Source organism: Nilaparvata lugens, chromosome 7 (genome assembly GCF_014356525.2).
Source record: "Nilaparvata lugens isolate BPH chromosome 7, ASM1435652v1, whole genome shotgun sequence".
Lineage (NCBI taxonomy): Eukaryota > Metazoa > Arthropoda > Insecta > Hemiptera > Delphacidae > Nilaparvata > Nilaparvata lugens.
Window position 1 is genome coordinate 26,319,248 of NC_052510.1, and position 20,920 is coordinate 26,340,167.

Consider the following 20,920-nt stretch of genomic DNA (forward strand, 5'->3'; position numbering starts at 1 on the left):
ATGAAATATTATTCCACTTTTTCTCCATTGAGAATGAAAGCCGATTTACATTTCAATAGGTGAATGATTGTTGAATTATTCAATACTCCAAATCTCAGTATTCATGGAGGAGACGTACCAAAATTGGCTTCAATCCTGAAAGTAGGATTGTTTTCTTCGGATGAGAGCGGTTCATATAAGTCTTAAAAAACGCCAGATTCTGAACTCTATATTTACTGCTGTTTTTAGATCTTGATAGAATACCATGGGAAAGATAAAAATTTCAATTAGATTGCTATGAAACTATGAAATTCTTCTCATTTCATATAATCCTATTATATTGAGCAAGTAATTTCTATATATTTTTATATTTGGTTATTTATGTTCAACGGATCTCGCGAACGGCTCTAACGATTTTCACGAAATTTGGAACATAGTAGGTTTATGATATAAAAATTCGATTGCACTAGGTCTCAACCTTGGAGAAACTCGCTGAACGACATTGAAAAGATTATTCATACTTGGCTGATCAGCTGAGACTTTGTCGTCTGTGGAGAGTAAAACGTAAGCGAGTGATTCTGTGGAAAATCAAAATATCGCATCCCCGAAATTCATAAGCTGACGTATAGCCGGCTGAAAAATATAAACATGATCATTTTATAGAATTGTGTTCTGTTTATCAATAGATAAAAATAACGAGCGAAGCTCGGTGCCCCGATTTTATACATTACTAGCCGTCAGGCTCGTTTCGCTCGCCATATCCGTCTAGCCATGGGGCTCCGCCCCCTGGACCCCCGACTGGATCGTCCAGGAATGAGATCAGCAGGCTCGCTTCGCTCGCCTGCATTTTTCATTTGAGCATTTTTATCATATGTTAGAACAATCCAGTCGGGGGTCCAGACTAAACGTCTGGCTAAACGGATATGGCGAGCGAAGCGAGCCTGACGGCTAGTAATATAATATTCCCAGGATTGAAGTAGCAGTGCCCAATCAATTTTTCCGCGATAAATGCATTTAAATCTTCAACTTGGTGCCAACCTAACAAAGTCAACTCAACTTAATGCCAACCTGACAAAATTATTAATTTAGTTGCCAGTTAACAACTGTTTCGAAGAGGTACTCTATCTAGATTATAGTTCTATAGTAACATATGATATGGAAATTTCAATTATAATTAAGAGATTGGGAGAAGAAGAATATACATGCTAAAAGACGAACTTTAAACCCTTAAAAACAACCCTTAGAGTTAAAATATTGCCAAAAGATTTCTTAGTGCGCCTCTAAAGGGCCAACTGAACATACCTACCAAATTTGAATGTTTTTGGTCCGGTAGATTTTTAGTTATGCGAGTGAGTGAGTGAGTGAGTGAGTGAGTCAGTGCCATTTCGCTTTTATATATATAGATAAATCAAGTGTTGTCTACATGGAATATTCATATTATTTTCTGTATTCTATTGTTCAGAAAATAATAAAGTATTTAGTGAGAATCTTTTGTTAATTTAATCTCTATTTGATTAATCCCATCAATTTGTGAATACATGAATTTCATCAACATGGTTTACTTTGACGTTAGTAGTATAAAAAGGAGGAGTTTGGCGCACCAGTGCTTCTTCTCCTTGGGTCAAAGGTCAAGGTCAAGGTCAAAGGTCGAATTTAAGGTCAAGGTCAAAGGTCAAATCCAAGGTCAAGGCCAAGTTCAAGGTCAAAGCCAAAACTCTGGAAAAAAATTTAATTGAAAAAAATACACCTAGAATTATATATCCTTATCTTACCAGGATCAAGATGGAGCCATCTTATATCATGCAGATATATCTTGAAACTTGAAAAACAAGAGAATATTTCTTCCTTGTCTATGTTATATAATTCAGACTATAATTATCCAGTAATGATACTGTTTCCTGTTTCTGCGAATATGGTGAAAGACCGAGCGTGTTTTCACCTCAATGGGTAGAAATTGAGCATATGGTGTAATAATTTTAAAGTACTAAGAAATGTTAGTAATAAATATCAATTTTCTTTTGTAACTACCAATATTATTTTTTTTATTAATACCCCACATTTCCGTCTATAAATTACATCAAAAATTGGGTAACAGGAATAAAAAAATCACCCTGTAGTAAGAATGGAAGATAAGCTACTTTTACAGAGAGAACTTGACCGTTCAATCACAAGCCCCAATGTATAAGTTTTCATGCCTCAGCCATCCATATATAGGTTGGCTTAACTGTTGTATAATATCAACGTGGCAGGAGAATCAACTGTGGAAAACAGCAAACCGCTATGATTTTTCAGGAATTGCCCACTGTTAACACTATTCTAAATCTATAATTTCTTCTCTGTTTTGGACATTGATTTGTACCATATATTATTATATATATATATATATATATATATAGGTTCATTCCTTAACACAAAGTGGGTCGTTTGCATAAATTTGTACAACTCGTGTTGGTCTGTTCGAGTAAGTTGGTCCAAGCATCTTTAGTTGCTCCACAGACCTATCATGTGATGGCGTTTGTGTAATGGAGTATAATAGTTGACTCCCGTGGGTCTGAGCTTTCGCGCCATTTATTCAGACTGAACTCGATTTGAGGTTATGTATTGAAGTTCGCGCCGTTTCTGTTGTGAATGGAATAATAATTCTTCTCTTGTCCTCGTCTGTCAGCTGATTGTTGTCTGCAGAGTGAAAGTGATATTGTGTTTTGTGATGTTGTGATTGTGTCAAAATGTCCAAAAAGATTATTCAAGCAGTGATCAAATTTTGAATTGCTTTAAAGGTAAGTCAGTTATAGAATTATAACTTGTACTTGAATTATTATAATTACTTGTACTATTTAGCTTGCTTCTTGTTCAATTATTTCCTTATGAGATTTAGTAATGCTTTAAGGTTATCAACATTTTGAAACGAAATCAAGAATAAGACACATCAAAAGTAGAAATTAAAAGTAAACCGCATCACTACTCACAGAGTGTACCTATGTAATTGAGTGATTCGAAATAAATAAATGTAACAAAAAATTAAATCGTAAATGTAATTCCTTCATTTCTATCACTACTTACAAGCTCAACTAAATCTGCACAAGAATCTTATTCTATTAGGATATATACTGTAAATATATACCTGAATAGAATAATTGGTAAGAAGCTCATTGGCAATGAAATTCTCAATTGTGTAAATAAATATTTAGATCATAAAAGTCAAGTTAGTCCTAAAATCATTCCTCTTCAGCCATGTAATTTAATATAAATAACTCTGTTAATAGGTCGAAAGTTAGGAATTGATATGCAAACGATATCAATCCTGGGCCTGGGACTAATGATAAATTAACAGCTAATGAAGCTTTTCTAAACACTACATTTTTGAATGTCCAGGATAGGCTATATCAAACAAATTAAAATATATTTCCCTCTTATGTTATAACTATAATGCTAAGATAATTATTACTGTTTGTGAACACTGGTTAACAAACGATGACTGTAGCTATCTTACAATACCTGGCTATGAACTTGGGTCCTTCTATGGAAGAAAAAATTCCATTCATGGTGGAGCAGCAATTTTTCTAATTAATGGATTGGAATTCAAAGAATTAAGCATAGTAAAGGAACTTTCTATAGAAATAGTTTGTGAAGCTGCTGCAATTGAACTTCCAAATGAGAAAATAATTGTTTTGTCATTGTACAGACCCTATAATAATGATGTTAGTTTTTTAACAACTCTCTATCCTGTCTTAATGATATATTATGTGCCATTTATAAATGTAACTATAATTTAATATTATGTGCTGATTTCAATGTCAACTTTAATGTGAATGATAATTTTAATAGAGATCTTTGCAATTTGTTTGAATGTTTTGGTATCCATATTTCTACAAATGAAATCAAGAATAAGACACATCAAAAGTAGAAATTAAAAGTAAACCGCATCACTACTCACAGAGTGTACCTATGTAATTGAGTGATTCGAAATAAATAAATGTAACAAAAAATTAAATCGTAAATGTAATTCCTTCATTTCTATCACTACTTACAAGCTCAACTAAATCTGCACAAGAATCTTATTCTATTAGGATATATACTGTAAATATATACCTGAATAGAATAATTGGTAAGAAGCTCATTGGCAATGAAATTCTCAATTGTGTAAATAAATATTTAGATCATAAAAGTCAAGTTAGTCCTAAAATCATTCCTCTTCAGCCATGTAATTTAATATAAATAACTCTGTTAATAGGTCGAAAGTTAGGAATTGATATGCAAACGATATCAATCCTGGGCCTGGGACTAATGATAAATTAACAGCTAATGAAGCTTTTCTAAACACTACATTTTTGAATGTCCAGGATAGGCTATATCAAACAAATTAAAATATATTTCCCTCTTATGTTATAACTATAATGCTAAGATAATTATTACTGTTTGTGAACACTGGTTAACAAACGATGACTGTAGCTATCTTACAATACCTGGCTATGAACTTGGGTCCTTCTATGGAAGAAAAAATTCCATTCATGGTGGAGCAGCAATTTTTCTAATTAATGGATTGGAATTCAAAGAATTAAGCATAGTAAAGGAACTTTCTATAGAAATAGTTTGTGAAGCTGCTGCAATTGAACTTCCAAATGAGAAAATAATTGTTTTGTCATTGTACAGACCCTATAATAATGATGTTAGTTTTTTAACAACTCTCTATCCTGTCTTAATGATATATTATGTGCCATTTATAAATGTAACTATAATTTAATATTATGTGCTGATTTCAATGTCAACTTTAATGTGAATGATAATTTTAATAGAGATCTTTGCAATTTGTTTGAATGTTTTGGTATCCATATTTCTACAAATGAAATCACTAGACCAGGCACACTGAATGATGGCCACTGTATTGATAATGTTGTGACTGATATTCATGATAGCAGACATGTGACCCAAGCTATCAATACACATCTATTGTCAGATCATCATGCCCTACTATTTAAATCTATAATAAATGTGAAAAATGACTCTCAAAGTTTTTCTAGTGTAAACAAAAAGCTAGTTAGGTTAGTTAATGATCAGAACACTTATTTATTTGTTAGGCTAATATTAGTATCATACACTGGAGTGTGGTGTATTTGCTAATGATAAGTTTAAGAAGTTTTTTGATTTGTATATGTCAGCTGTTAATGCTGCTTATCCTCTTAGAGGTTTCAAAGTTAGTAAGCCTAAGCTGGATGATGGATGGTATACTGCTGATTTAATGAAACTCAAACATAGTTGTGATGAATATTATAGCTCACTGAATTTTTTAAGACTAATCAGTTTAGAGATAAATATAAAAGCTGTAAGAAAGAGTATAGAATTGCTATTAAGAATGCAAAAATGAATTATTTCAACAACAAAATAGAGCACTCAAAAAATAAAACTCAAGCTGCATGGAAGGTAGTTAAAATTCTTACAAATGTCAACAATGAAGCTATTGATTTTTTTTTTGAGATTACGTCCTAAAGACTCCAGTCATGGAGAGTATAAGACAAGACATGTTATTACATAATAATTCTAACACTAAGTAGTTCAACCTAGTTTAGGTTTGAAAGGAATTCTTGTACACTATAAAAAGCTCTATCAACTAAATATTTTTTCATTTGTTTTTTGAAAATCTTCAAATCATCATTACTTTTCAAGATTTGAGGTAGCTTGTTATAAAATTTCTTACCAATATAATCTGGTTTTTGTTCAAATAACCTACTATTGTGACCCATTATATGATAATCTGCTCTGTTTCGCGTATTATACTCATGAACATCTGAATTCTGGATCACACCACTCGTTTTCACATGCATTACAACTTCATATACATACAAAGATGGCACAGTTAATAGACCAAGCTTTTTAAATAAAGGCCTACAAGAGTCTAACCTATTCACTTTCTCTATACATCTGAGTGCCTTCTTTTGAATCTTAAACACTCTGTCCATATTTTGTTGAGATGAATTACCCCATACTAAAATAGCATACCTAATATGAGATAGTATAAGTCCATGGTAAGCAGTTAACAGTAGTTTTTATCATTCAGCCTAGCAAGCTGCTTCACATGATGATAACAACGCTGATTCATTTAACAACTTTTTCATTGAAAAAGTTGAGGAAATTAGTGAAAATGTGCCAGTTAGTGAACATCTCACCTCTCACTACATCGATAAGTGCAATAGGCCTAATGTACCATTTTTTCCAACCTGTTACTGCAGATTATGTGTACCAGAAAATAAGTAGTCTTAACAACATAATTTGTAATATAGAAGGCACTGATGAAGCAGGATTTCTCTTTGCTGATGATTTTGGTCTCAAAGTTAGTTGTAAATCCGAAGCAGGTGTAAAAAATTGTCTAGTTGATAGCTCTCTACTCCTTAATGATTGTTGTGCTAGTAATTATTATGTTCACCGATAATAGAAATTCAAACAATGAAGTAGGGACTGAACCTTTAAAATTTCTAGGTATTGTTCTTGATCCCAAACTTAATTGGCAACCACATAATATGCAGAGTTAATTAGTGATCAGAACACTTATTTATTTGTTAGGCTAATATTAGTATCATACACTGGAGTGTGGTGTATTTGCTAATGATAAGTTTAAGAAGTTTTTTGATTTGTATATGTCAGCTGTTAATGCTGCTTATCCTCTTAGAGGTTTCAAAGTTAGTAAGCCTAAGCTGGATGATGGATGGTATACTGCTGATTTAATGAAACTCAAACATAGTTGTGATGAATATTATAGCTCACTGAATTTTTTAAGACTAATCAGTTTAGAGATAAATATAAAAGCTGTAAGAAAGAGTATAGAATTGCTATTAAGAATGCAAAAATGAATTATTTCAACAACAAAATAGAGCACTCAAAAAATAAAACTCAAGCTGCATGGAAGGTAGTTAAAATTCTTACAAATGTCAACAATGAAGCTATTGATTTTTTTTTTGAGATTACGTCCTAAAGACTCCAGTCATGGAGAGTATAAGACAAGACATGTTATTACATAATAATTCTAACACTAAGTAGTTCAACCTAGTTTAGGTTTGAAAGGAATTCTTGTACACTATAAAAAGCTCTATCAACTAAATATTTTTTCATTTGTTTTTTGAAAATCTTCAAATCATCATTACTTTTCAAGATTTGAGGTAGCTTGTTATAAAATTTCTTACCAATATAATCTGGTTTTTGTTCAAATAACCTACTATTGTGACCCATTATATGATAATCTGCTCTGTTTCGCGTATTATACTCATGAACATCTGAATTCTGGATCACACCACTCGTTTTCACATGCATTACAACTTCATATACATACAAAGATGGCACAGTTAATAGACCAAGCTTTTTAAATAAAGGCCTACAAGAGTCTAACCTATTCACTTTCTCTATACATCTGAGTGCCTTCTTTTGAATCTTAAACACTCTGTCCATATTTTGTTGAGATGAATTACCCCATACTAAAATAGCATACCTAATATGAGATAGTATAAGTCCATGGTAAGCAGTTAACAGTAGTTTTTTATCATTCAGCCTAGCAAGCTGCTTCACATGATGATAACAACGCTGATTCATTTAACAACTTTTTCATTGAAAAAGTTGAGGAAATTAGTGAAAATGTGCCAGTTAGTGAACATCTCACCTCTCACTACATCGATAAGTGCAATAGGCCTAATGTACCATTTTTTCCAACCTGTTACTGCAGATTATGTGTACCAGAAAATAAGTAGTCTTAACAACATAATTTGTAATATAGAAGGCACTGATGAAGCAGGATTTCTCTTTGCTGATGATTTTGGTCTCAAAGTTAGTTGTAAATCCGAAGCAGGTGTAAAAAATTGTCTAGTTGATAGCTCTCTACTCCTTAATGATTGTTGTGCTAGTAATTATTATGTTCACCGATAATAGAAATTCAAACAATGAAGTAGGGACTGAACCTTTAAAATTTCTAGGTATTGTTCTTGATCCCAAACTTAATTGGCAACCACATAATATGCAGAGTTAATTAGTGAAAAAAATAGCAAAGGTACTCTACTTGCTGAGAAGGTTAAAGTTAACTGTAGATATTAATATATTATTAAATGTGTATTTCTCTCAAATACAAAGTTTACTGTCCTATGGTATACTATTATGGGGCTCTAGTACTCATGTCTCAAAAATATTTATACTCCAAAAGAAAGCAATTAGATTGATTTGTAATGTTGATATGAGGACCCACTGTAAACCTTTTTTCACAAATTTGGGAATATTAACTGTCTATTCTTTGTATGTATTATTTAGTGTTAGTTAAGTACATAGTAATCTGGATTTTTTAAAATTAAATAGTGACTGTCATGGATATGAAACCAGAAATAGGAATAATATCAGAGTTCAATAGTTCAGGTTCACAACTTCACAAAAAAATCTTCTGTACACATCTGTTAAACTGTACAATTCATTACCACTAGAAATTAAGGCACTGCCTCTTACATTCTTCAAAAGGAAATTGAAAACTGTACTGAAAGCTGAAAGTTTTTAAGATAACATCCAAGAATTTCATGTAATTGACTGGACCAAATATTTGTAGGCTAATATTATTTGTATATATTAATTGTATTATGTAATATCTAGTACCTATTTTTGACATTTATCAATGCATTGTTAACAATGTCTATGATAATATAGATTCTTATTCTTATTCTTTCAAGAATGTGAACAAAAAAAGGCTTGCTCATTTTTGAAAGTGGATTTCATATTTATTTTTTGTTTGTATTCTAGTTTCCTACATCTTTGTGAGTAATGAGAGAATTGAACAAATACTTTCTGTATTAATTAAATTTATTACTTATAATAAATTAACTTATTACACATGGATGAGTGGATGAATAACCCCCATAATAATTTGAAATTAAAAATGGTTTTTGAATTTCAGTATTTTTTTTATTTCTACAATTTATTCCTGTTTATTATTTCATTTATTTTATAATAGTTCCTGTTATATTCAATATAAACAATTTTCATAGATAGAGAATAGCTGCTACAGTATCTTATATTCACTTTCTAGAAAACCACATGAAAATACATGTGAAACAATTGTGGAAAATGCACATTGTAGTGGGTTCTAGCACATACAATATTATTAGATTACAAACTCTACCTCTTCTTTGGTTCTAACCTTCTTATTGTGGAAAACTTTTTTTGAAAATTGCAACTTTGAATGCTTTATTGAAAAACGATGATACGTATCAAAAAAGTATTTTAGCTGTTGTTTTTCTTCCAAAGACTACATTAAAATAATGTGTCATCTAGTGTGATGATCTTTTTCTTCGAGAAATATTAGTTTAATTGAAATAGATGGAAACAGTTAATTAATCAAACTTGAAAAGCTAATTATACATTGAAACAAATCCTGAAACAAGAAATCTAGCTTATTGGAAGAATAGCTTCCAAAATTACTAATGAAGCTAACAATGAAAATCAATGAAAAAAATTCCAATGTCACTTCAAAAATCATAAATTGAATCTATGAAGTGCATCAACAAATCAACTGCATTCAGCCTATCAGCTTGGAAAATTATGTATTATCATAAATTCAATCGAAAGAAAATACTGTAACCATGCCTATTGGAAGAATCCTTACAGACATCGCGAGGAACGGAGAACCAAAAATTGAAATTCTATCAGCCAGTTGCATAAAAGAAAATCAAACCATAAGATGACGTCTTTAATGGAGCCACTACAGCCACTTCCCTGTTCAGCTCTGTATGATGACGTCATCTTATGTTAATTAAATTACATTTTCTTTTGTGCAACTTGCCGTTTGTGTTGGAACTTGGAATTATGACATCCCTATTGTCTGTACAGGTAGATCGGAATTTTCTCTTTTATTATATTCGGAACCTACAAGTTATGTATGGTAGCCATTGAGCTTATTAATTTTTTTTGTCCAAAAAGATGTGGGGTCCCAAATTTGAGAATAATTTTCAATATCATTTATCTTATCAATTCGAGTGATAGCTCATTTTACTCTAGAACATGGTATGCCATAGTGGAGTAGGTCAATTTCCACACAGAAAAAACTAAACAAGTAGAATAGAGGACACATTATAAAATTTTTTTGTAACTAACTAGGTTTTGTATGTAATTTATTGTAATTTATCTAATATGTTGCGTAATTGATCTTGTAGTTTTTTTTGGGGGGGAAATAAACATTCATTTAATTATTTGTTCATTTTACTCAGCTCTTCAAGGTGGGTTCAATGCATATCGGTTACCTGATTGAACCTTACCTAACCCTAACGCATGCCTTCGCCACGACCAACCTCACCAGACATGTGTATTTTAATGAAATGATTATAAACTCAACTTTTTGGAATGGGATTGCTCCAAAAATACTTCAACAGTGTAATAAATAAGTCAACAGTGCAATTCATTAAAATATACATAGCCTATCTGGTGAGGTTAGAGGTACTAGTGAGGTTTTGTCAGGCAACCGAAATATGCATTGAAACCGCCTTGAAGAGCTGAGTAAAATGAGCTATCACTCAATATGAAAGGACAAATATTAAGAATTCTCTAATTTGGAGAAAAAGAAGAACAAGATGACAAAGAAGGAGAAGCAGAAGAAAAAGAAAAGTTGGGAAAAAAGTAGGTGTTATCCAATGTACCTACAAGGTACTGGTATACAAAATACAAGGTATACAGAATACAAGGTACTGGCCACGAAAAGATGCGCGTTGACAAATCCAAACCAGCTGGTCGGTGTAACGTCATTGGTGCTCTAAAAGTATATTCTTCCTATCTTTTCAATGTTAAATTGAGCAGCTTTGTAAGTCTTTTTCTCAAAAAGTACATAACTTTCCAGTACCATCGACATCCCCTACGATTAATACAAGAATTTATCTTAAATTTTTTTAGAAATTCAATACTTTTGGACGGCTGGATCTTTCAGAATGATCGATTTTGTAAGAGCCTGCTCATCGAATAACTGTTGCTCTCTTATTGAAAATTAACATGCTTTCCCTGGCTCTTTTGTAATTCAATTACTCAATGCTGATCAATTTGATAAAGCGATCATTGAATAAGGAATTAAAAACGTGGAAACATTAATTAGAGTATAATATTATTTCTCTCAACATCCTTCATATCTTGTCTGTATATTACATAGAATCAGTAGAACATCTTGCCGGTTCAACATCTTTAATCCTTTAGGAGTGCACTCTTAATTCAGGAAAAAAATGATATACACATACTTTAACCAGGTGATAGTTGTGTGTTACGGTCACATACAATATTTATCTTTTTTCTTGAGCAGCTTTGTAAGTCTTTTTCTAAAAAGTATATAACTTTCAAGTCCCATCGACATCTCCTACGATTTATACAATATTTATCTTCAATTTTTTTTAGAAATTCATCACCTTTGAACTCCTAGATCTTCCAGAATTCTCGATAATGTAAGGGCATACCGGTTTGGAGATAGAGAACTCTCATTTGTTACTACGAGAAGGGATACTCGTAGAATGAATGAATAGATTTTATTTGTCAACATTTGAAAAGATGAATGGCTTCAAAGGTTTTCTACTGGAGGTTTTCTATTCAAAGTTTTAATACCCCAACAATTATAAAGTTGAAAAAAGGTACTGAATGTAGCCTATTTCTCCTAGTAATACTTTGAGTGATAATATAGACCTATACTTCTTCAATCACTGTTTTTATCAGCATAATAATTAGGCTTGGCTTGAATACTTTATAGTTATTTCGAGCTTTCTCGTTATTTATTACGTTGTACACATTCGAGCTGTTTCCTTTGTTCATTGTGATATTCTTCTGCAAACTCAACCAATATCTATCCTTTCAAAATTGATTCTAATACCAATCTCAATGCAGAAGACATATAAAGGAAAAGCTAATATTAATTAGATAAAAGTAAAATCAAGAGCGGTTGCAGAGAATAAAGGTTGTTAGTGCAGGGCATTCCATCAGTGATTTGAAAGGAGAATGTGGATGATCAACGGATGAAGATGATAAGCGCACCACTTTCCTCCCTTATGATATTATATTATGATATTTGATGATTTCGTTTGTTATTACCAATCAATTGGATTGATCAACAATTAAATTCCAATTTTATTTTCGATAAAGAACTTTATTGGTTTCAAAATTATTTACACTCAGTGACCAAGGCACAATCTAGTAACATAATTTTTATCACATATACATCACTCACACTCTATGTGGTAGAAAGCCCCAATATATGGAACAAAAGAAAGTATGGGGTGATAGTATAACACTCACATTCATAAATGCATTATAAACTGAATAATTTGCTATTTGAAAAAATATCTTAAAATATGCCCAACTATATTATCTTTCCGGTATAGGAAAATAATGTGGAGATTGAAAATAATTGGAATTTACCACGCACATTATCCTGTTTTAAGTTTATGAGAGTTCAATTTCTAGAATTGAAATGCCCTCCGAGTTGATTAAAGAGATTTTCATCCTTTCTATTCTTTCAAACAGGAATTCAACCGATCACTTGCCTTATAGAATTATCAAGTTTATTAGAAGGAATATATTGTAGGATACTTATAGTATGAATTCATATTCATACGCATACTTTTCAATGTATGATTCATTTTCATTAAATTCATTATTATTGAATCATGAAGAGTTGATTTTCCCTTTCACAAATAAATAAAGAATGAGAGTTCTACAATAAGTACCAATTGAGAATTCCTCTTACAAATAATTAAATTAGAAATATGTGTTTCAGAATACGAGATCAAGTATTCAATACAATTATTGAGAATTCCTCACGCGCAATCCATGCTTTAATATAATATTCGCCCTTATATTTTTTGTTATAGTTTTCAATTAGAAAGATTCAACCAGAAAACTATTTCCTCATCAAGTATGTGAAAGCCATAATTTTCCTGAAAAAAGAGTTCCTCCTAAGGGATTAGGCAAGAAGTTCTATTGATTCTACATATGATATACAGTACACAGACAAGATAAAGGATTGTGAAAGAAATAATAGTACAATCAATGTTTCATGTTCTTAATACCTTATTCAATGATCGATTTATCGAATTCATTAGCATTGAGTAATTGAATTACAAAAGAGCCAGGAAAAGCATGTTAATTTTCAATAAGAGAGCAACAGGTATTCGATGTAGGCTCTTACAAAATCAATCATTCTGAAAGATCCAGTCGTCCAAAAGTATTGAATTTCTAAAAAAAATTAAAGATAAATATTGTATGAGTCGTAGGAGATGTCGATGGGACTTGAAAGTTATTTACTTTTTGAGAAAAAGACTTACAAAGCTGCTAAATTTAACATTGGAAATATAGGAAGAATAGATATTTAGAGTACCAATGATGTCACACTGATCATCCGACTCTGATCATTAAAAGATCGAGATGCACGTGGCCAGTACCTTGTATTCCAAGTAACTTGGTGTTATCTACAGCTTCCACTTTTATAGAGAGATAAAATGAATGCATATCGTTTGAACTTGCCGGTTCAAGTTCAACTACCCAATAGCGTTGTAGCGTTGTTACGCGGGAAAAGTTATCCAATTCAGTTCCTTGGCGGGCGACAGCTGAACGAAGCGCGACTTTTGAAAATTTTTGCCTAGCGTCACAACTCTCATAATAATTATGTTTTTTCGGCTTAGGAAGGTGAAGGAGTCATGGGAAAATTCTACAAAAAGTCGTGAACGTTTTTTTCATATATTTGAGATTCTTCTAAATTTTTAAATCAATCTGTCCAAATTTAACAAAGTTATAAGCATTTTCAAATGTGATGCTGGTTAAGAATAAAAATAGAGTAATATCCGTATTCCCTACCAGACATTCAGCTGAACTTTGAGTTCTCATTTTATTCTATGGAAAAATGAATGCATTTTTAGCATTTCTGAGCTTGGAATCATATTTTTCAAATGTTTCTTCATATCTTTATCCAATCAGGTACAATTTATATAATATACAGTGATGCAGTAATTAAGATTTCTATTACATAAATACATACATTACATATATAAATTAATAAATATATACATTATATAAATTACATACTTGAGTATATTCTTACCATTGAACAGACCAACACGAATTGTAGAGATTTAAACAAAAGACCCACCTTGTGTTAAGGAATGAACCTACACTTCTATGGATGAATACTTCGTATACAAATCAATTAATATCAGATAATTTGATAATATTCTAGAGATTGGAGTTAGACTCACTAATATTCTATAAGGAATAATTGTCATACTTGGAAGATGTTGGAGTACATTGCTCATTATAATGTAAATGTAGTAACAGTTTGTAGCATTCGATGTTTTAATGATTCCAGTAGTCCTTCATTATTGTACTTTCTTGTGTATGTCACTGCAATAAACTGAATTTATTGATACACGAAATAATTCTAAAATCAATATAACAATAGGCAGTGTTCGGTAAAGATGGTATTGTGATTAAAATTCATTCAAAGACCTGGCATGCTGCCCAAAAGTCTTCATTCAGTTTTAACAATCGAAACCTTGATATTATTCCAGCAAATAAGTTTGAATTTCACGGCCATTCCCCAATTTTATTCAGATGTTCATACCTTAAGATTAGTGTGGTTAATTTCTGATGAGAAAGTCAAAAACATTTTTTTTAATTTCCAATAATTGATAGAAGGGCCATTTGCACAGTGACAGTTTAAACGAAAATTCCATCTTAAACTGGATTAAATCCATATCAAGTCTCGTTTGTTATAATGTGTTACATTTTGAGTTTAAGCCACCAGCTGATTAAATTCAGTTTAAGCTTTGACTGTGCAAATGGCTCTTAATTCGGTAATTCCCTTTCAACTGATACAGCTCATTGGGGTTTTCAGGGTAATCTCCTAGATTTCTACATTTATTGAGCATGCTTGACTTATTATGCAACCTCAAATAAATAAATAAATCAACTTTATTAATCAACTTTAAATGCATAAAAAAACGGTGCTTGTACAATTTTTTTCCTTTACATATTCTGACAACATGAAAATCTTAGTCTATTGACAATGCTCTACAAAATGTTTTGAGTTATGTGCAATACAAGTTCACGGAGCCGGTCGCTGGTTGATTCAAACAAATCTCGAATCATTATTACAAAGACGAAGTATGGCAACGTTTGATGGACCTTCATGAGGAGTGGAATTTATTTACTATATATGAGAATTGGCAACACAGCTCAGCGGACCAAACATAGGAGCACATTTCACGCAGCAATTATAATATTGAAGGACCTTCTTGAGGAGTAAAATTTGCATGCAACTCCAATGTTGGCGCCAAATCACTCAAGACCCAACATAGGAGTAGATTTTATATAGCAGAATTATATAAGCACTTTGGAGGTTAGAAAGGACCATCATGAGGTGAATAACTTCACAAGGATCTAGATTAATTATGGATGAATATATCATAAATTGAGTGGAATATAACCATTCAGCAAGTCAAGTTCTTCAGGTATAACATAATAGTTTCATTTTGTGACTATCTGATCAAATTTAAAATGGGGGGTCCCGGGGAACTACATAAGAGTTGAAATTTTACTGGACCCACAACAGGCACAAAAACGTAAATATATATATATATATATATATATAAGTCACCATTGAATAAGTCATTAATGTAGATCAAGAATAATATAGGTCCCAGGACCGACCCTTGAGGGACCCCATGACAGATATCACACAAGTCACTAATTTGATTATTAATTTTTACTGCCTGACTTCTTCCCTGTAGGAAAGTTCCAAGCAGTTCCAAGGGTGCACCTCTAATACCTGCTCGCCACAGTTTATGTAGCAGAAGATCATGATTTACAGTATCAAATGCTTTACTGATATCGATAAACAATCCAGCACCACAATTACCTTGTTTTTTATTTAATCCTAAGTATATATTTTGCAGGAAATGTTGAAGGGCAAGCTCGGTGTTGAGATTCTGCCTGAAACCAAACTGTTGATTGGAGAAGAAAAAGTTGTTATCTAAAAAGTTCATTAATCTTTTTTAATAAGTTTCTCAAACACCTTTGATAGAGTAGGTAAGAGTGAGATGGGACGGTAGTTTGTTTTGGACATCCTATCCCCTTTTTTAAATATAGGGATTACGGTACCTGTTTTCAACATATAGATGTATTTTTTGAGCAGTGGCGGGATCCAGCAGATAAGAGAATTTTCACAAGACTTGATAATTCAAAAGAGAGATCAAAAGCTGGAAAAAGAACTTCACTCAAAGCTTGACAGCAGATAGAGGAACAGTTTGCACTTTGGAAAACTACATAAAATAATAAATTTCATCACATATCCAAATATATAAGAAGACAGATGTTCTTGTGAAGACAGTAGAAAAGTGGAAGAATTCACAGAATATTAGACTGGAACTTCCCAGCCCAATAGAGTTGCAAACGAAGAGATTATTTAGATCATGGAAAATACAGATATATCTGATATCCAGCCTGTCAGTGTAAGTGAAGTATCTAAAAAATCCTTATCAGTCTCAGTACAAGAAGATCACCTGCTTTCGATATTATTACTGAGAATTTCCTGAAGGAGCTGTCAAAAATGTGATTTCTCTATCTACTCACTTATTCATCCAATGCAGCATTCAGATTAAAGCATGGCATCTAATACATGGGAAATAGGTGAAACAATAATAATGTTACAAAAATCAGGAAAACCACTTCATGCCGGCCTCATAGTTGTAAGGAGAGTTACAAACTTTGGTACTGCTAGGACCACCTGTTTTGTGGGTTCAAATCGTGCCAATAGCATGAATGTTTGATAACACCTCCTTACTCCCCATAACTCAGGTACGACAAAAAACTCATGTGGGCATCATCCGCAAGAAAAACCTCAAATTCTGCAGTATCATTGCTTCCAATCATTTAAAGGTTGTTTGAAAAACTTTACCAACCATTTCTAAAAATAATAGAAAAAGACCTTATACCAGCACACTATAGTCTGAATTTAGAATAAAACACTTTTCAATTGAACAAGTTCACAGATCAACAAATATAATTGAGAAGTCATTGGACAGTGGACTATTTTTTGTTCTGCTACGTTTTTTTCAAGTAGACCAGGCTCTCAATATTGTTAAGCTTGAAGATAAGCAAGAAGGCTGAATAGAAGAGAGCCTTTTCAACTTACTTTTTCAGAATTAATTTGTGATAGTATATGCAAACTAGGCCTATATAATTTTTACTGCTCTCATAAGCTCAGAACAACTTGGATCATCAGTGGATGATGTGAAGCTGTATTTGGATACACCAATATATGCCCCACGTTGGTTGTGACATTTTATGTGGCAGTCACTTTTTGGGTGCCCAAAATTGATATTATGATCCCTATCATGCAAATAAATTTGCAGGAATTGAAGGCCATCTGGCTCGCAAATAAAATAGGGTTCTAGCCACAGCTTTGGCTCCGTAATAAATGCATGAGTAACTTTACAATAATGGACCATAAATGGTCTAGATGACTAATATTTGTCAAGTCTTACCACCACTCTCTTAAAGATATTTTAGAATACCAAGAAAGAAATCAAAAAGATAGTCGGGGACTGGAATACAGTAACCATATATCCAATCAAGAATAATGAAACTCAACTATTATTTTTCTAATTTAGTTTCAAAACGCTCAACATGAATATTGATGTGCACCAATTTATCCTTTCAAGATTCTTTATTACTTACAATATCAGTTTTGGAAGATCTCTGGAACCTTATGTGATATATAGCAGACTTATTATAACAAACAATTATCAATAAATATTCGCTGACTGAAGAATGTGACTATCATCAAAGGATGACAAATAATAGTTACTCGAAATGAAACTAATTTTTAATGATTCATTAATTGCCTATGTTGCAAGACAAAAATGTTTCGTACCAAGACAGCACAGACTGTCCTTGTCTTAAGCCAACATTGGTGCGAATTTCCTGTGTTAATGAACCTGAACAATTCAAGATTATAGTCGTTCCATGAAACAAGCTCTTTATCACCTCAACTAGGTGGATTGGGAAGCCTCTTCTTATTAATTTATTCTAAAAATAATAACTGTCTCTCTACTTTGTCAAACGCTTTTTCATAGTCTACAAATGCAAGGTGTGTCTCTACATCAAATTCTACTTGTTTTGTGATTATCTGCTTCAATGAAAAAACATCGTCAATACAAGATCTTTCTTTTCTAAAGCCGGCCTGCTCTTCTAATAAAAGCACATCCGAGATTTTTCTGAGCCTATTGCTCAATATTTTACTGTATATCTTATACACAATTCTCAATAAACTTATCCCTCTATAATTATTTGGATTATTCCTGCTGCCTTTTCAAAAAGTGATATAACTATCGTTTTTTTCCAATCTTCAGGAATATACCTTGAGGTCCAGCACATGTTTATCAAGTGAAGTAGGCGAAATTTTAAAAGTGTGCCTCCATATTCCAGTAGTTCTGAGTTTATGTGATCCAATCCTGTTGCCTTTCTATTCTTGGTTTGTCTAAGGGCTTCTTCTAGTTCCTCAATACCAATCAGATCAATACCATCTATCTGTCTTTGCAACTGTTGTGCTTTTTCTATAAATGGTACGTCACTTCTGTACCACAAATCCGTATAGTGCAGAATCCATTCTTCTTTGCCTATGTTTTCTATTTTAGTCATTCCCTTTACATCACTATTGAGATGCTTCATTAGTTTATAGGCAACTTCCTGCCTCCCATGTAGATCATCCTCAATTCCTGAAATGAACCTGTCCCATGAGTCTTCATGTGCTTTCCTAACAATAGTTTTTGCTATATTGCGCTTTATTCTATAATTTTGTTTTGCCTGATCTTTTGGAGATTGTAGTAATTGTTTGTAAGCCTTCTTCTTATTCCTTATTGCTTCAGAAATCACTTCGTTCCAAATTTTCAAACCTTTTTTCTTTTTTTTTAATTTTTGCGTGCCAAGTGTTTCGTAGGCTATATCTTTTAGCGTATCTCTTACAATGTTCCATTCTTCCTCCACCGATAGAGTGGTTCTGTGTTAGTCTGGTCTGATACAAATTTCTGACACTCTCGGTTTGTAAGAGGTAGACCTTATAAGCTCCGTTTTCTTCTTTATGTGTGAGTTTCTTTCTCTACCTCCACTTGGTCCACATCTGCATTTTCGAAGCTACTAAATAGTGGTCAATTGAGATGTCGAAAAGATGGCAAAAATTCCAACCTCTTAATTATACGAATGTTTTATTTTTGCGTCTACCAAGAACAAATTACAATATTTTCCAATATTACAGACTAGCGTGTAATTAGATCTTCCATTGATCTCTTATCGCTTATCAATAATAGCTGTACCTCTTATCAAAAAATAAGATTCAATTTTATAATTATTCTACCTTGACTAGGCTGATCGTTTTCAGTTCGCTAATTCTTCCAATATGATTCATTTTATTAGAACATTACATTGTGAGTCACACGTGACGTCACAATGAATTGAAGTATCATGGTTTTTAATTGTGTACGATTTAGAGTGAAAGAAAGGTTAATGTAAGTCTCAAATACTAATTTCAATGACAATTTACATGAAAAAACAAGTTTTTCTTGTGAATCTAAAACAATCAAGGTTCAGCTGATGAATATAATATCATCATACAAATGTTGGATTCGTTTTTTGAAACCGAGTTCCTAAGTGATCTAAATCTATGGTGATCCAAAGCTAATCCAAGTGATCTAAATTGAAACTCCAAACCAAACTGACGAATTATACAAACACAACCAAGTTATATCGAAATACATAAAAAATATTCCAAGTTGGATGAATAATAATAATAATTATTCAACCATGTTTTGGAAAATCACTTTCATATGCCCGCAGAAAAAGCGAATACGTGCTATAATTCCGAATTTCCATTTTTAGCTGAATACAGAAATAAATTATAGGACACATAATCTGCTCTAACAGCTTTTTGGTGTGTTGCAAGAAGTCTGAGATGAAATTTCGAACACAGGGACACCGTATTCAAAGATGAGCAAAAACCATGAGGTGCTAGACTGACTGAGCTTCAGAGCAAAACAGTTACATTCAGTCAGCAAAGGTGAATAAAGCCTTCAAAGCCGAAGTTGAGCCTAACTCGCACAAAGGAGAATGTCGGTTTGAGCAGAAACTACGCTTCAAGTTTGTCCCAAGTCCAAAGTTTTTGCCACAAACTTATAAATGTGCCTACGTGCTAGAGCGTACTCTTCAAAAGCCCAGTACTTAAGGTGGAGTTTTGTGTTTGAACGTTTGATGAGATTAATTGTTGTTTATGGGAGAGACAAGGATATTTCTATCAGTGTCACGTTCTCCAAGTGAGAAGATGGCTTCCAAGTTTATCAGTTCAATCTATTGCTTTATGAGAGGATTGAAAACTGGCCAGTATATGTAGGTGTAAGGTATGCAATGGTCATATTCATGATTATTTTCCATCTCATTATTTTGGGAGAAATATTTTGAAATCATCAAACCAATGGTGATGATGATCACTTGAACTCATTCGAAGTTAGGTAGAGACAAGGATAATATAATTATAAGATATAATAAGATATATTAAGATATAATAATGGATGTGAGGAAGTAGTACAGTAGATGTATTATAGAAAATGAATCCATTATAGCATCCAAGCCCAGTCAAAGAAGGAAAAAAACAGGATTTGAGCACCAAATTAGAGGAAAGCTGAGTCTCGGCAGTGTGTTTTCCAACTATTCACTTTCTTAGTGAGGGCTATTCGTATTAAAAAAATTGAAAAAATCTATGTACCCTTCTTTCAACTTAATTTTATTTCTTAAAACATCTAGGAAGTTCTATTCTTTATAAGCCGTGTTGTCTCAAACCTGTCTTCGTCCATTCCGTTTCATTGAGAAATATCATGAGATCTGGAAAGAGAATAAATTTCTTAAAATCTTCAGCTTCTTT

The 20,920-nt window shown here is 32.4% G+C and overlaps 1 protein-coding gene across 2 annotated transcripts in view; it reads right to left on the reverse strand.

Annotated features, from left to right (window-relative positions):
- LOC120352338 overlaps positions 1 to 20,920 on the reverse strand; it is a 382,353-nt gene that overhangs the window by 218,012 nt on the left and 143,421 nt on the right. Inside the window, exon 3 of one of the 2 annotated variants that reach the window (XM_039432401.1) lies at positions 20,765 to 20,880. The exons of the other annotated variant lie outside the window; for it this stretch is intronic. Within the exon in view, the coding sequence (XP_039288335.1) occupies positions 20,859 to 20,880 (22 nt within the window). The 3' untranslated portion in view covers positions 20,765 to 20,858. Of the gene's footprint in view, positions 1 to 20,764; positions 20,881 to 20,920 lie in introns of those variants that run through there. 2 annotated transcript variants of the gene reach the window in all.